This window comes from Camelina sativa, chromosome 6, assembly GCF_000633955.1.
Source record: "Camelina sativa cultivar DH55 chromosome 6, Cs, whole genome shotgun sequence".
NCBI classification, from domain to species: domain Eukaryota; kingdom Viridiplantae; phylum Streptophyta; class Magnoliopsida; order Brassicales; family Brassicaceae; genus Camelina; species Camelina sativa.
In genome coordinates this window covers 25,784,219-25,799,821 of record NC_025690.1, presented here as the reverse complement: position 1 = coordinate 25,799,821, position 15,603 = coordinate 25,784,219, and the positions used below count along the sequence as shown (strand labels likewise).

General features: G+C 38.9%; 5 protein-coding genes and 1 long non-coding RNA gene across 13 annotated transcripts; 2 read left to right on the top strand and 4 right to left on the bottom strand.

Annotated features, from left to right (window-relative positions):
• On the top strand, positions 777-2,156 carry LOC104793663. 3 transcript variants are annotated; one of them, XM_010520066.1, is made up of 4 exons: positions 777-882; positions 1,158-1,450; positions 1,535-1,797; positions 1,906-2,156. In XM_010520066.1, the coding sequence occupies exons 2-3, from the start codon at positions 1,171-1,173 to the stop codon at positions 1,780-1,782; spliced, it is 528 nt and encodes a 175-aa protein (XP_010518368.1). In that variant the 5' UTR covers positions 777-882; positions 1,158-1,170; the 3' UTR covers positions 1,783-1,797; positions 1,906-2,156. The 3 variants fall into 3 exon arrangements, with proteins under 3 accessions (XP_010518368.1, XP_010518367.1, XP_010518369.1); XM_010520065.1 differs by having other exon boundaries at positions 785-882; positions 1,150-1,450; XM_010520067.1 differs by having other exon boundaries at positions 785-882; positions 1,150-1,450; positions 1,903-2,156.
• Positions 3,071-4,174, top strand: LOC104793662. The gene is made up of 3 exons (XR_769391.2): positions 3,071-3,429; positions 3,512-3,655; positions 3,784-4,174. It is a non-coding gene; the product is annotated as an uncharacterized LOC104793662 (long non-coding RNA).
• On the bottom strand, positions 4,217-7,357 carry LOC104793661 (protein CCA1-like). Of its 4 annotated transcripts, none has more exons than XM_010520061.1 (8): positions 7,197-7,357; positions 6,979-7,086; positions 6,750-6,861; positions 6,586-6,647; positions 6,082-6,276; positions 5,817-5,987; positions 4,829-5,725; positions 4,217-4,745 (listed from the first exon to the last, which is right to left on the bottom strand). In XM_010520061.1, exons 2-8 carry the CDS (start codon positions 7,015-7,017, stop codon positions 4,389-4,391), a joined length of 1,833 nt encoding a protein of 610 aa, XP_010518363.1. In that variant the 5' UTR covers positions 7,018-7,086; positions 7,197-7,357; the 3' UTR covers positions 4,217-4,388. The 4 variants fall into 4 exon arrangements, with proteins under 4 accessions (XP_010518363.1, XP_010518365.1, XP_010518364.1 ...); XM_010520063.1 differs by having other exon boundaries at positions 6,166-6,276; XM_010520062.2 differs by having other exon boundaries at positions 6,979-7,082; positions 7,197-7,354.
• LOC104793660 (protein CURVATURE THYLAKOID 1B, chloroplastic-like) lies at positions 7,969-9,764 on the bottom strand. Its single transcript, XM_010520060.2, has 6 exons — positions 9,468-9,764; positions 9,241-9,368; positions 9,058-9,144; positions 8,904-8,966; positions 8,465-8,502; positions 7,969-8,325 (listed from the first exon to the last, which is right to left on the bottom strand). Exons 1-6 carry the CDS (start codon positions 9,631-9,633, stop codon positions 8,268-8,270), a joined length of 540 nt encoding a protein of 179 aa, XP_010518362.1. The 5' UTR covers positions 9,634-9,764; the 3' UTR covers positions 7,969-8,267.
• LOC104793657 (transcription factor bHLH70-like) lies at positions 10,110-13,433 on the bottom strand. Of its 2 annotated transcripts, none has more exons than XM_010520057.1 (4): positions 13,131-13,433; positions 11,034-11,631; positions 10,553-10,945; positions 10,110-10,447 (listed from the first exon to the last, which is right to left on the bottom strand). In XM_010520057.1, exons 1-4 carry the CDS (start codon positions 13,214-13,216, stop codon positions 10,379-10,381), a joined length of 1,146 nt encoding a protein of 381 aa, XP_010518359.1. In that variant the 5' UTR covers positions 13,217-13,433; the 3' UTR covers positions 10,110-10,378. The 2 variants fall into 2 exon arrangements, with proteins under 2 accessions (XP_010518359.1, XP_010518358.1); XM_010520056.2 differs by lacking the exon at positions 13,131-13,433 and adding an exon at positions 12,006-13,090 and having other exon boundaries at positions 11,034-11,633.
• LOC104793658 (metal tolerance protein 1-like) lies at positions 13,505-15,603 on the bottom strand. Of its 2 annotated transcripts, XM_010520058.1 has the most exons (3): positions 15,565-15,597; positions 14,881-14,945; positions 13,505-14,782 (listed from the first exon to the last, which is right to left on the bottom strand). In XM_010520058.1, the coding sequence occupies exon 3, from the start codon at positions 14,780-14,782 to the stop codon at positions 13,586-13,588; it is 1,197 nt and encodes a 398-aa protein (XP_010518360.1). In that variant the 5' UTR covers positions 14,881-14,945; positions 15,565-15,597; the 3' UTR covers positions 13,505-13,585. The 2 variants fall into 2 exon arrangements, with proteins under 2 accessions (XP_010518360.1, XP_010518361.1); XM_010520059.1 differs by lacking the exon at positions 14,881-14,945 and having other exon boundaries at positions 15,565-15,603.

The window sequence follows — 15,603 nt, the reverse complement described above, 5'->3', positions numbered from 1 at the left end:
ACTCAATTCCAGCCCAAAGTTAAACTAATACAGCAAAAGTTAGTGTTGAATGTGGATTTATAACTTGTGAGTGGTTTGTGAACCTAACCAAAATGAATTTTTTTTGCTGTTTTCAGCATTAACAATTGAAATATACTTGTGTGTCATATATATAACACTACCATGAGCTCTGAAGAATGCAATTCATGGGAAATACGAAAGAGTCCCTAATGATGTATTTTTGTGGAATCTACCCGAACTTGATTACATAGATCTATGGTGTTTCTAAAACTCATTAGAGGGCACGCCTTGAAAGAACATTTTGATATAGTATAATGGAACACTTTCAAAGGCAGCTGGAGTTAGAATAAGATTGTCTTTAATATAGATTTGAAAACTTTTAAACAAAGTACAAACAAACAAAAATAGAGTTTCATGTCAAAGCTTGAGTTTCCAAGGGAATCAAGTATAGTAGATCGTGTAAGCGCTCTCTCATAGCTTCTTAAGAAGATTAAAGTATTTGTAATAATGCATTCGATTAGATGACAAAATTTAATACCATTCGTTAACCTTCTTTGTTACCAAAAGACAAAAGTTAAGAGTAAATCTTAATTTATTCATAGTATAATTCAATATTTTATGATGAAGAAGGCCCATTAATAAGGCTCTAATATTTTACAAACATAAAAAGTTATTAGTAAGGCCCATTAATATCTAAATGAAGAAGGCCCATCAAAGCTGACGGACGGAGACGATATTAAAAAGATTCCAGAACCTTCCATTCCTCCTCTCTCTCTACAGAAAAAGAAGAAGAAGAAGAGAGCAGAGTAGTGTGAGAGCGAAAGGAGGAGGAGGAGAAACTGAAGATCTCAACTCTGGTTAGGGTATCTCTTCGAGTCGTAGGTTTGATCGCTTCTCCTAGTTGTAATTTCTCAGATTCTTGTTCATCTTAGGTTTGATCCCGCTCTGCTTAGGTATTGTATTGTATGATTTGCTTAGTTAGATGATGATCTCTTTTGGAAATTTCACTCTGATTATTTTACTAATGAACCACTCTGTAGTCATTAATGTGACACCATTGATATTGATTTCTCCTTTTTGCTAGTTTCTATATTCAACCTATGTTCATTTATTGTGGTCATATTGAACTTAACGATCATCTCTATTTAGCGTTTCAGGTTGGCTAAAATCATGGTTACTCTCACTAGCAACCACGAGCTGCAATGCGTGAGGTGGGATTGCAGAAGACAACCTGAGAGAGCTTTAGAATACTGTGGCGAGATCTGTCGAGAGATGGCTAATTCAGATTCACAGTCTGAACTTCCGTTTTTTTTGGCAAACTCTTACTCATCCGTTAATGAGTTCTCACCTGTTGCTGCCAAGATTCTCGACTTGCTCAGGGCTGAAAAGGAGAGCGGAGTTCCTCGCCTCCTCTCTGAAGATGTGTTTCACATCCCTCCTTGGCGCTCAGGTATAACTCACTTTTCAGTCTCCATCATCTCTATCTATATCATGTTGTTGTTGGTTTGGTTATATCTTTTGAGTCTCATTGCAGGTACGTTCGAGTTTGTGTTTTCTGGAAGGGAAGATTTCTGCCAGTGGATGTTCATTGGATCGCATCAGATTCCTTCTGTAGCTTCTGGCTTCAATTGGATTCAAGGACGCAGCAGGGTGATTTCTGGAGTTAGGCATTGCGTTCTTGATCCTTCTCCCAGGGAAGACAGCAGATGGAAACCCCACCGGTACTCAAGGCCAGATGTGATGGGAAAAGCAGTGTACGTGATGCATTGCTGCAGAAACTGACACACCATTTATCAGGTCATTACTCATTTATGAAAAGTGTAGTTTTGCCTCTCATGTGGTCATGTTGTTGTTAGTTGTATAACTCAACTCACAGGAGGTTTTGTGTTTATGGAAACTTAGCAGCGGAGGAAGACGGGGAAACTGATTGACTCAAGAGGCCGTTGTAGTCTAGTCTGGAAATACAAGGTGAAGCTGGAGAGTGATTCTTAAGAGAGTATGTAACACGATGCTTTTACTATATGGAATCCGAATATTCTTAAAAGAGTATGTTAGTATATGGTTAGATTGTAATTGTATTGGAATGATGAATGGATTGCTTAATTAGCTACTAGACTGAGAGTACTTTGGATTGGAGTCACTTGAGAAAGCAATAATCATAGGATAGTAAACTCAATAAAAGACAAAGAGAAATAACAAAGTCTGCATTATCATAATTGGCTACTTATTAGTATTATATTATCTTGATGGGCTTGCACAAAGAGATGAGATGGCGAATTGTTTGAAAAATATGTATTGACGACTATTGTTGAAGATGTTCGATGTGGCTGCTGGTTAATACCAGAAATTGAGAAGTCCGAGCTAGAGAAACCGGTTTAGTTCCGGTTTAATAAGTAGCAACCATTAAGCCGATCTTCAATCAAGTGTAATGCATGTATGTTGGGCTTAGGCCCATCAAAGCATAGTGCTCGAGAGATTATATAAGAAAAGAGGAAGAATTGGACGATTCTACTGAGGATTTCGCAGCAAAGGTTAGGGTTCCTCTCGTTTCTTCGTTTACAAGTTTAGAATCGAGGTTAGGGTTCCTATAGATTTTGCTGAAGAATTCGCTGCAAAGGTTAGGGTGCCTCTAGATTCTTGGTTTACAAGTTTGGAATTGAGGTTAGGGTTCCTATCGATTCTTCGTTTACAAGTTTGGAATTGGAGGTTGCACGCTACATACAGTATAGTGTGAGAAGTGAGCGATTCTACAGGAATTTCTCCGGTTCTAAAAGTTAGGGTTACTCTTGATTCTTCGTTTACAAAGTCAGTTTGGTAATTGGAGTNTATATATATATATATATATATATATATATATATATATATATATGAACGACAGATTTAGTCGGTCAGAATTGCAGCTGATCGTTTCGTGCGTGATCTGAGTATAGGGTTCTTTGACAATTGCGTTGTAAGATTGCCGAGTAGGCTGTTTAGATGTGAAACACTCGAGACCTTGAACCTCCGAAATCTCATTCTTTTGGAAGTTCCTTCTCGGGTTAGTTTTAAATCCCTTAAAACGTTGAGCCTTGTAGCTGTCAAGTACGCAGACGAGGAATCTTTCCTCAGGCTTATATCTAGTTCCCCTGTTCTTAAAAATTTGCTTGTGGGGAGTTTTGAGGACGACAATGTAGAGACTTTTACCATTAATGTGCCTTCCCTTCAGAGTTTAACCATTTGGAAATATGATGACAATTACAGGCTGTTTGTGGTACATTCTCTTTCTTTGAAAGAGTTGGATATTGAAAATAACTATGGTGAAGTTAAATTGATTGGTGGTGATATGCCCGACTTGTCAAGGCCAGTCTTAAGACTTTTCACAGCAAAGGGAATGTTTTGAAGTCTCTTACCTCTGTCAAACGTCTTTCTCTATCACACTTTGGTTCTAAGGTAAATTACACTTGTCTCGTTTGATTTGGTTCTAACACACTTTGTGACTTTTGATTTGTCATTATATCTTTTTCATTTATAGGCCCAGTGTCTTATTGGTACCATTTTCTCTCAGCTTGTGTGTTTGGAGTTCCGGGGATTTTGTAACAACTGGTGGGATTTGCTTGTAAATATGCTCCAACATTCCCCTAGACTAGAGATTCTCAAGTTTGAAGATGATGGAGAGGTACTTTCATTAATTACCCTAAGAGTGAAAAATTCCTACATCGAGGCTTATTTGATATTTGGTTTAATTTCCAGTTTAGAGGTCTAACCTAATTTGCACTGTTGTATTCCTACATCATTTGATCACAGACCGAGTTGGAAGGTGAGGAAATTGAAAATGGTTGCTGGATTCAGCCGAGTTGTGCTCCTGAATGTTTGTACCATCTCAAAACCTTTGAGTGGAGAGACTATGAAGGAAAACCAATACAGAAAGAAGTGGCTGTTTATATTCTGAAGAACGCAAGTCGATTAGTTACCGCAAATCTCCGCTATGGCCCAGCGTTTAAGGAATTAGAATATGCAACCAGGGGTTCAAGAGCATGTGAGCTTACCCATGTGCTGAAGAGAAAAATTAGTGTTGAAACTGTCCAGTAACTAGTTGAATGTGGGCTTATATCAGAAACCATTATAGCTTCTTCTCCTTGCTTATCTTTATAACTTGTGAGTGGTTTGTGAACCTAACCAGCATTAACAATTGAAAACAAATGCCTTTTTTTTTTCTTTCGTGTCTACAGCTTTATGATTTGTTGATAATGTTACAGGAAAGTTAGACAGTTTATGATTTGTTGATAATACAGAGTCAAATGTTACAGGAAGACTATGGACAAGGAAATAAATACAAAAGGCATAACAGATGAAAACGTAACAGTGCACTTGAAAACTTTTAAACAAAGTACAAACATACAAATAGAGTTTCATGTCAAAGCTTGAGTGTCCAACCGAATCCGTTTGGGGTCTTTCTGTTCCACATGAATGATAGGATTGGTGTTGTGGATTCTACCTTCTTTGGCTTCCATGGAACATCTTTTATAAGGTTTGAAACCTGTTCTGCCTCTACTTATCAGCTTTGAAGCTCCCAATCCGATTCCGAGAAATCCTGTGTTTCTCTTCTCCTCTTGATCATCAACTGGAGTTAACTGAGCTGCGAAGTTAAGATCAAGTGCCATTGGATATCTATGTTGTTGTTGTTCCTCCTCTCTGTGTTCTTCTCGATATGTAAAACTTTGCGGTAACACCTCTCTAGAGAAGAGAGCTTGAAAGGCAATTCGACCCTGAATGTACAATATTTGGTTTCAACAAAACTAGTATGAGAAAAAGGATTTGAATGAAGGAAGTTAATCTTTAGTCCAAGTACCTCGTCAGACACAGAGTTGGAGCTAGTTCTACTACGGCGTGCATTGGACTCTGAAGTTTGAGGGTTATTAGTGTCTTCATTCATTTCTTTCACCTCTCCATTGGTGTCATTCTCTTGTCTCTCTGATGCATCCGCTTCGACATCATCACTACTTGAGGGAGTGTTTGAACCACACGAAGACCGGTCAACTTGTTTTCTGTCTCCTGCTCCATCTGAACCCTCTGTCTCAGCTGTTGCAGAAGGCTGCTTATGACATTCTGGTTTACTCTTATCTTCAATCTCCCCTGAGTCCAATGAAGATCTAGCCTTCGATGCCTCAGAGTGTTCTTGATCTATCCTCTCTCGGCTCTTTGCAGAAACATGTTGTAAAGTGCTTGTTTTTGTGTACTCTACTTCACCGGATGGTCCAAACGTAGTTGGAGGATAACTAGAACTAAAAGGAGCGCACACAGGTAGCAATCCATTGGCAGCCCACCAAGCACTAGCAGCTGCAACAGTGGCTGCAGCCATGGCAGCCAGATTCGGAGGTGGGTTCCCTTGAACAGGTGGGCTACCACCAGAATCAGGAGGCCAAAATGATGAGGCGAAGGTTGCAGCAGTATAGAGAGCCGGTGTATGTAAAAGGGTTGACATAATATGGTTAGGAAACGACTGATAGTCGCCTGCAACTCGGTGGGGATGCCTATGTATGGGGGCATTATTCTCAACTGGCTCTGAAGAAGGATGTGAAAGAGAATTTGTTATTGAGCGCCCCATTGGCACTAGCACAGGGATATACCTTGGATAAGTCTGAGGTTCTTGCTCATTATTTACCACATCGTTTTCCAAAGATTTTGCATTCAAATTACAGTGGTTCTCTGAATTTGAGTCCTTTCTTGTCCCTTTATTCTGACTCACCTGTTATTCCCCCACATTAAGTTTCAAGAAAAGTACTAATCTTCTTCTTAAACATCAAATTAAAAAAAAAAAAATGAGAGATTGGTTTTACCTCTTCCCGTGAAGGCAAGAACTCCCGAAAAATGCTTGTGTTTGATGTCTCTATACAACTATTATTCATGGAGGATGCAGCAGAAATGGACTGATGAGTGAAACAATCTGAACAGTTGTCTTCCTGCAGATTCTCATTAGGTTTTGATTGTTGTCGATCTTCATTGGCCATCTAAAAAACAAAGCACACACAATCTGTATCAATTATACATGAGGAGCAACTATGACACACTAGAAAAAAATGTCATTGACCATGAAAAAATCACCTCAGGATGCAACACTTTTTCTGATCCAAGGGACTCTTTTCCAAGATTCACAACCGGTTTTGACAACGGGATAGTTACATTTACCGTCTTTCGAGGGTAAGGATTGCTTGGTTTTCGTTTAGGCCGTGGAGGAGGAATAGCTATGTCTAGAGCTTGACCAGTAGCTACACCTTTAGCTTCAGCCTCTTTCTCTACCTGAGAGAGGTTGAGAGTATTCTGGTTACCCTCAAAACAAACATCTAATGACACTAACAAGTTTTAAGGGAAGACGTAGAATATGAAAATGGTGTACCCTCAATGGCTTATCACAAGGAACACTAAACATATTAAACTAGTTCGCCTTTTAAAACAGAATTTTCTAAACGACTTACTGCTCAGTAGTAACTCTAATACGTAATCTATACCTCGTGAATAAAGCGAAAGAAGCAGAAAACTTGCCTGTCTTCAATAAGTCATTAACCATAAAACCAATGAAGATGAGAAGAGAGGCAGTTCAAAATTTACCTTGGTGAAGAATTTCTGAGCGTGGCTTCTTATCTGAACAGCAGTTTTTGTTGCTACATGTTCTGTCCAAATAAAAACAAAAGCAAATCAGCTTGACTTTGAGGAAACAAAACAAGAAAAATCTATGCAAAAAAACATATAAAGAAAGTAAAAAAAAAATCAACCTTCAATCTTTTGCCATGCTCTACCATAAAGCCTCAAAGCTTCAATGAATCTATTATGTTCTTCCTCAGTCCACCTTTCACGTTGCTTTGTTATCTTATATGGCTTCCTCGTCTAAATATTATGATTTTAATTTAATAATCCACACACACACACACACACAAAAGTTTCACTAATAAATTCCTCCATCATTTTCCCCACACCTAACGCATATAATTTCAATATAATTACCTTAATAACAAGATCTTCTCCAGACGAATTTGTCTCCATCACTCTCACTAAAAGCTCCTCCTCAAGCTATACACACAATTTCAGATCTTCTCTTTCGAATTCAACTAACTTCACACACAAACACAAACAATTAATTAAGGTTTCTCATCAATTGGAGAAATCAGAAAGAACATTAGACAACAACAAAAAAAAAACATTCTTCAGATTAAGTAAAGTACCTTAGCTTGGATTCAAAAAAGATCCCATTTTAAAAAATCTGATTTTGAAAACAGTAAGAAATCGAGAAGCAGAAGAAGCAAAGACAAGTGACTTGGTGTCTTTTTTGATTCAAGAAAAAAAAAGAGAGAGACCAGAAGCTACGGAAATAGAGAAATCTCAGCCACTCTTTTGTCCCTCACTCCAAAAATATATATATTTTATTTCGAGGCTAATAAGAGAAACTGCCACACGTCGACCTATTAGTGGCTGATTCGATGATTTGAGCTTTTAATGAATTTACACTCTTATCCAACTTCAACACAACTTGTTCGCAACCTTCTCCGCATCTAGACCACGAGTTCTGGGGCTACCTGAAAGGTTAAAATTGTCAATTCGTTCATAATATCTTGATACTGTAGGACCTACATAAGATCGTTCATCTCTCCCACCAGTTTTTCGACACGTGTCTCGTAACACTAGAAGAACCCATCAGTGGACCCGCGAATCCGGACTAGACTACTACTTCTCGAACATCGGAACGCGCGCTCCGTGAGGTTCACGACACGCGCTATTTACTCCTCCAATGGACCGGAAATATAAAGGCCCATATATTTTGGACCAACAAAAGGCTTTTGTTCTTTAACTGAGAAGAGAGATGATTGCTGCTAATCGTAAGGTAGGAGAGATAAATAATACACACAAACACTGACATGTAATACATTGATGGGATGGGATCATCATGGAAGGCATTATGTATTTTACGAAATTTGTTCAGAGCATGCATAAAAAGGATACAAAGATGGAGACCAAGTTTTGAAAACATGAAATCAACATCTCATATATAGTCTTGAGGAATTTACAACACTTGACATAAATGGATGATATTTTTGAACTAAAGAAAAAGAGACCAGAGATACGTATGAAAGACAGACAGAGGAAGACGACGAAAATTATTTAGTTACAACAAGGAAAGATCGAAAGAAAGATGTGGGATCTCTGTTAGATTCTTTTAATAAGGGATCTTCTTCTTCCTTCGAATTCATGAATGGCCCCCAAATAAGGGATCTTCTTCTTCTTCCTCCTCCTTTGATTTAGCTGCTCCCTAATATGTCTTTGTATGTGTTCTTGACCTTCTGAAACAGAGCTTCCCTGAAACACATAACAAACCATTTCCTCGAGAATCTCAGTTTCTTAATTCTCATTTCTCAATACTCCATAAAACTAAACACTGACAGACTGACTTAAGAAGCATTCTATCTAATATCAGGTTATTAGAGAGTTGATTAACCTGTCTGGTTTGAAGATCAAGTTCTTGTAAGTGAACCACTGCAACCAAAACCAAAAACCACCACATGTTAAAGTTCCATCACACAAGCAACTTAACAACTAGTCTTGAGATTCAAAAGCATTCATGAGAGGCAAAAAGCAATCCACTTGTAATATATAACATCTAAATATGAATAGACTAGATCACATCTCGAATCAGAGGACTAATCCTAAACCCCAAAGTGATGCTGATGAATCATTTAAATACGAATAGACCAAATAAGCCTATGTTCGAATTCTCAAATCAGAGGACTAATCCTAAATCCCAAAGTGATGCTGACTGAATCATCTAAATCCTCAAAAGGAGTTCACCAAAAGCTAAACAATTCTCTCTAATAGAACCCAAAACCTAGCAACGATTCAAATTATACAAACACAAGATGAAAGAAGAAGAAACTCACCCCTGTGTAACCGATGCCTACAAGTTCGAAAACACCAGGAATCAATGGAAGCTTATCAATCGCCTGTTTCACAAAATCAAATCGTGGAATCAAATTATAAAGGAAACTTAAAACTAAGGGTTTCAAAGATGGAATGAATCATTCTTCTACTCACCGAAATCATTCCAGTAGATCCCCAAAGAGCCACCGCACCAGCCAACGCAAGAGAACTTATGGCGTACTTGTCCTCCACTTTCTCCCACTTCAATCCAAACAATCAAATTCAGTTCATAGCAGAGATAGTACACAGAAAGCAGAATCATTATAGTGAACTGAAGATAAAGTAAGAGTTTTTTACAGCTTGTTGAGCAGTCTTGACGATTTCAGGTAACTCTGTAGTATCAGCATCGGTAGTAGTAGTAGTGGCAGGAGCTTCACCAACTTCAGTTGTAGCTCTCGTCACAACGTTCCTCACAATCTTCCGACCTTAAAAATTCGGAAAAGTTTGCATTTTTTAAAAACTCGAAAATTTGGAAACTCAAAGTAAATTAAAGGTTAGAGATTTATGGGCAGTGGGGAACGAACAGTAAGCAGTGGCTTTAGCGGCGCGGTTCTGAGACTGAATCGGAGGAGGAGGAAGCGTGGGAAGTGAAATACACGAGGGAGAAGAGGCGGAGGCGGACGGTTGACGAGAAGGAGGAGCTCTAGCATCGATGATGGTCGACGGAGAAGAGACTGAAAAGGACGCCATGGCTTTTGAGAGAGCTTCTCAAGGCCTCAGAAGAATCAATCTCACAGAAACTAAACAAATTAGAGTGTTATCTAAAGAGAGAGAGAGAGAGAGAGAGGTTTGGGGATAGTGTTTGGAGATGGTTTGTTTCTCTGTGACCAGTCGAAGCCGATTCGACCACTCGTTTTGGGTTTCCCGATCAGGATAGTGCTGACGTGGCGGTCGTTTAGACGATCTTGGAGTTTTCATTGGATAGATGAGAATTTGGGTTTTTTTGGCTCCTTTTATAATATGAAGGACTCAAATCCTAAATTAATATAAATTAAAAAAAGTCATCTTGTGGGAATGGGCCTTGTTTGTAGATATGTACACAAAAGCATGTGGGCTTCTTCTTAACTTTGGGCCTCATTTCAGACCCATGCCATCTAAGATATTTTTAGTAGAGCCAGCCAACAAAAGTCAAACCCCCAAGAAAGGGAGAGAGAGAGAGAGGCAAAAGCAAAAACAAAAAAGAAAGACAAATGATAATCATATGGATACAACAAGAGACAGAGAGGTCAAACTTGAAATGCAAATCACAATTCCCCAAGTAGGACCCCAAATTCGTGTAGAGCCTGAAAACGAAGTCAAGTGCCATGCCGAGAAGATTCCAATTACACACGACCAAATTTTCGAATTTAATTTTCTTCCACTCTTTTGAAAACGAAGTTACGCTAAAAAAAAATTGTTGGGTGCTTTTTGGACGTTTCAGTGTTAATTAAATCAATCAGTCGAATATCTGACGAATCGCCGCCTTTATCTCATCGGCCGATCCCAAATTGCAGTCATCTTCCATCTGACGACAATTTTTTAACAAAAACAAAACAAAAAAGTTTTAATCTTTTCAACAATGTCGGCGATTTTGGAAAAATGGGTTTTTGTGTGAGTTTTATTAAAGTACCTTGAGGTTGAAGGAATAAGAGACAGATGTATTCGTTGGAGATGTGATGTTGAGGTGAAGCACAGTGAATCCGAGTTTCTCTAGCAATATGATTGATCTTAGAAGCTGCCCTTGTTTCCTAGTGCATTGTATTTTGAGATTTACGTGACTCTCTATCACTGTGGCGTCGATTTTTGTTAGTCTGCTTGTTTCTTCTTCTTCTTCTTCTTTACTCGCACGCAACTTGTTCGACGATATGTCCCTGAGACTGTTGTTGTTGTTATCTTCTTCTGGAATCTGTTCTTTGCTATCAGTACTCTGTTGAGTTGTCTTTTGCGCTTCAAGGGCTTGCAAGTGTTGCTCGAGGATCTTCACGAAGTCTATTGCTCCTCCTACTATTGACGCTTGGTCTCCCTAACAAAAACAACAAAATTTGGTTTTTTAAGGAGTTCGACATTGCTATAAAGGTTGAAACTTTGATCTGTGGGTTTTGTTTTTATACCCTTTGGATGTATGAAGATGGAATGAGGGAGCGGAGTGAGTTGAGATGAACGTTCATTTGGCGTCTGCGGTTTCGTTCAACCGCAATGTGTGTCATCCTTTGACTCTCCATCTCTTCTATGTTTTTTGTTGGTTTTGTTCTCCTTCTCTTTCTCCTTTCTCTAGTCATCGGTGTTACCAGGTTGTTGTTCTTCCGTTTGCGTCTTGGATTCGTATTTTGAAGTGGGTTGAACGGGAGTTTTTGGCCTGAGATGGCTTCACTGAATCCTTCGAAATATGAGTTCTGATAGTAGTGGTTGTAAGTTTCAGAATGGATCGGTGAGTGAAACTCTGGAACTTCATGTGGGAGATAGCTTTCGAGTTCCCAATTAGGCTTTTCGAGTGTCTGGAGAGACAGTAGTGCTAGAAAGTTCGGTTCTTTGATGGACAGAAACGAAGAAGGTTCTTCACTTTGTTGCAGCATTTGTAGAAATGGAATTGTTGTATCTTGGAGCAAGCTCGGGGTTGACAATTGTTCTTCCCCAAAGGCAAAGCCTTGATGATCCTCTACAGATCCTTGAACTTGTAGGCTTCTTCTCACATTCACTTTTTGATCCAAAGACTGCAACAAAAGAAAAAAAAAACAGAGGAAGGAGATACCAACCAAAGTGAGTGAGAGAGGCAGTGAGATTTAAAAGAGATATTAAATTTTTGGGTAAATTATACTGTGGGTTTTGGTTAGTGGGTCATTGTAGAGAAACAAAATTAGTATGAAAAATGGAATGTTTCAAAGAGAGGGAAACAGTTGAGTGCAGATTTGTTAGTGTTTTCGGTATAACAAACATACACAGCATTGAATGCAACCATTGTGGACTCTTTTGGAAGGAGTAAATGCAAAGTCCACATCCTTTGATTACAGAATCAATTGTTGAAAGAAATGACTAGAAGAAAGAAGAAAACGAAAAACGTTCCAAATTGAGATAAGATACATTACACAATGGTTTTGTCCTTGAATACTCCTCTCCATTTGAATAGCTGAGCAGCTCTTTTTTTTTCTCTCCTCTAGGACAATGATGGGAAAGAAAATAAATGTGAGGCGTTTAATGAAGTAAAAACAAGAAACTAATGTAGTCACTTCTTGTTATGAAAGCTTCTGAGGCTTAAGCTGTTAGCTTTATATAGAAGAGGGGTCTTAAACTGCTATGAAGATGTAGAAGAGAAATTGGGAAATTGAAAATGATATATGAAAGAGAAAGGAAAGAAAAACAAAGAGGTAAAGAGATGAAGCCAGATGTTTGTTTTGAGGACGAAAGATGAGTTGGTGAGAGGGCTGAGCAGAGCAAGAAGAGGAGAGAGGGAGAGAGGGAAAGTCTCTGACAGAAGAAAGGTCCCTCAAAGAAACATTATTGGCTGTGGCAGTTTTGTCTGGCAGCGAAGACAGACAATTGTGGGGACTTCTGTTAACATACGGAAGATGAAGAAGATGAAGAAGCAGAAGAGAGTTTCCATTGATTTGTGTTTTCACACTAAAAAGCTTTTTAACTTTTGTTGCAACCCAATAGATAAAAAAAAAAATTAATCTTTTGAAGTCTCTCTGGTTCACTCATGATCAACTCCTTAACCCGTGAATTGTGGCTTCTTATCTGTTAAACATGCAAGTGTCGATGCCTTGGCTTCAGGGGTACTAACCAGTGTTTGCCTGTAAATATCTTTGAATTTTCATCTGATTGTGTATTTGGCTTTAGGTGAGAATCCCTGTTTTGTCCCTTACTTCTTTGCAAATTTACAGGATTCCATAGAACTAAGGTTTGTCACCGAAATGTTTTATCTCTTTAAGATCACAGATTCGATCTTAATAAGTTCACAACACAGAAGAAACCTTATCCATGTTCTCAGTTGTGGCCTCTGTTTATCTCACATGGTAAGTCTAACACAGCCAAAACAAGATCCAACACAAATTACCCAGATAACACGAATAAATTTGTCTGCACTCCGGAGATCTCGTTCATACTACTGTAATAAGAGCTAGAACCGCCTACCAAAGTAAACAAAAATAAAAAGAAAGGTTCAACTTTTATACGAGTTTTTAATTGAAGAACGCCTTTAGAGACCTAATCAACAAATTAGGGGGTTTGTAGATTTCATCTTTGTGTGTACTTGTTGATGTAACTTAAAGCTCTGGTTACTTGCTCTCAGGACAAACATGACCCACTAGTGACATATCAATTAAACACCCCCTAACAATCAGTCAGATTCTGCTTCTAACACAATCACAAGCCCTCTGACTCCTAGGAAGATAATGAATCTTAAATGAAGGCAGACCTAATCTCAGAAAAGTTAAGATGACGTATCAGTTCTAAGCAGTTGCGTCCTTTCACCCTTTTCGAAACAAGGACAAAAAGTTTCTTCCTTGAAGAGGAATAATGCTTACTTGTGCACAACCAAACGATCATGACATATAACTATAAAGCCAAGGAACCAAGCAAGTTGAAAAAGGTAGAAACTTTATTAATATTATTGTTAATGAGAATGCTGATACAAAATCCCTCATCAGATCTTGCTTTGCTTTTAGTTTTAGCGCTCGATTTGTATCGTAACATGACTAATGTTATACTCCCTGCGGATGTAATCAATTACCTTGTTGAGGACCATATCTGCATCTGCTTCTGGTCTAATGTTGACATGGCAAGCCAATAGCACTTTTCCCACTGTGATTGCCCAAATGTGGAGCTCATGAACAGCCACAACTTCTTCCATTTCGAGCAAACCCTTTTCGAGTTGTGTGGCATCGATCTCTCTGGGTGTACTCTCCATCAATACTTCTAGAATGCTTCGAATCATGTTGATGGTTGTTCCCAAGACAATAACCGAAAAGACAAGCGTACAGATTAGATCCACTATCTTCAATTTCGGATTGTACCAGATTATAGCTCCTCCAATCATAACACCAACACTCTGGATGGAATCCCCAAGGACATGAAGATAAGCTCCCTGGACATTGATGTTCCTCTTTCTTTTCTCTTTTTCCGCCACTTGAGTCTTTGATTTGTCCAACAATTGCTCAGTGACATCCCCATGAGCATGGTGCTTGTCCTCTCCATGGCTATGACCATGATCATGATGATGGTGATGGGTAGTAACAGTCACCCCATGGCTATGGTTTCCACCGTGATCGTGATGGTCATGACCATGGCTATGCCCATGCCCATGACTGTGACCATGATCATGCCCAAGCAGAACAGCCATGATGATGTTCACCAGTAGACCAAACGCAGAAACAAGAAACATGAGGAATCCATTAACCTCACTGGTCTCGGTAACAATCCTGATAATGGCTTCATACACCAGAATACCCGTGAGCAACCAAATGAGCTGGATGGACACAAGAGCTCCCAGAATCTCAATCCTGAAAAAGCCGTAAGTCTGCGTGGGAGTGGCTTCCCAACCAGCAGCCCACAAAGAGAAGAGCGAGATCGCAAAGGCAGCAACGTCAGAGAGCAAATGGGCAGCATCGGTTAGAATGGCCAAACTATTGGCTTTGATCCCACCAACAACCTCAACGCTCATGAACACTAGACACAGCACAACCGCGATACAAAGCTTACGCATAGAAGCAGTACGTTCTGCAGCATCCCCGGAAGCATTCTTAGAATCTGAAAACCCACAGGGCGCTTCTCCACATACTTTGCTTCCCCCAATAATTCTTTCTTCACCAGATTTTCCAACATTAACCTCAACAATGTGACTATGCTGGGAACCTGAAGACTCCATCTGCAAAGAGAAAACGTCAAGGGACAATGAGAAATAAACAAAACAAAGGCCTGAATGGGATCTAGAGAACTACAATAAGCAAACCACAAATCAGCTACCTCGGATAATAAGACAACAAAACCCCAATTCAAATGAACCAAAACAAATAGCTTTCCGGGTTGGTCTGTTTCAACAAAAAAAAGAAAGCAAATTTATCAAGAAATATCAAATCAGAGGACTAGTACATGTATACCACTACTAGTGGAGAGCTACAGAGAGGAGGAACTCTTCAAGCAAAACACAAACGAAGGAATTTAAAAAAAAACAAACTAGTCAACGGTTTCACACCATATAAAAATCATCAGAAGTTAAGAGTCAAAAGCCAAAAACAATACAGATATTGATTTAAGTTTTGACACCCAACAGATAAACAAACAACAGTAAAAGAGAATCAAAAGTGTCCCAATCAGACCAATTCCAGATGTCAGATGTCAGAAAGTGAAGAATCTACAAACCCTAAGACACGATTCAGAATGACACGATTTCATAATATAATGCATCAGCAAATACTGATTCAAGTTGTACACAATAATAATAAAATCGAAACGTCCCCCAGCAAAGACCAATTCCAGATTATAAAATGTCAGATTTTGAGGAAAACACCAAACCCTAAAAAAAAAAAAAAAAAGTGGGCTTGCCGCGTGGGTGAGGAAGAAGAAGAAGAAGAAGAAGGGTTCAGAAAGCAGCTGCAACAATTGAAATATATAGAAACCTTAGTAAAAGAAAGAGAGAAAAAAACTCACCAAGAGAGAGAGTCGAGAGATTCAAGTTACAAAATTGAA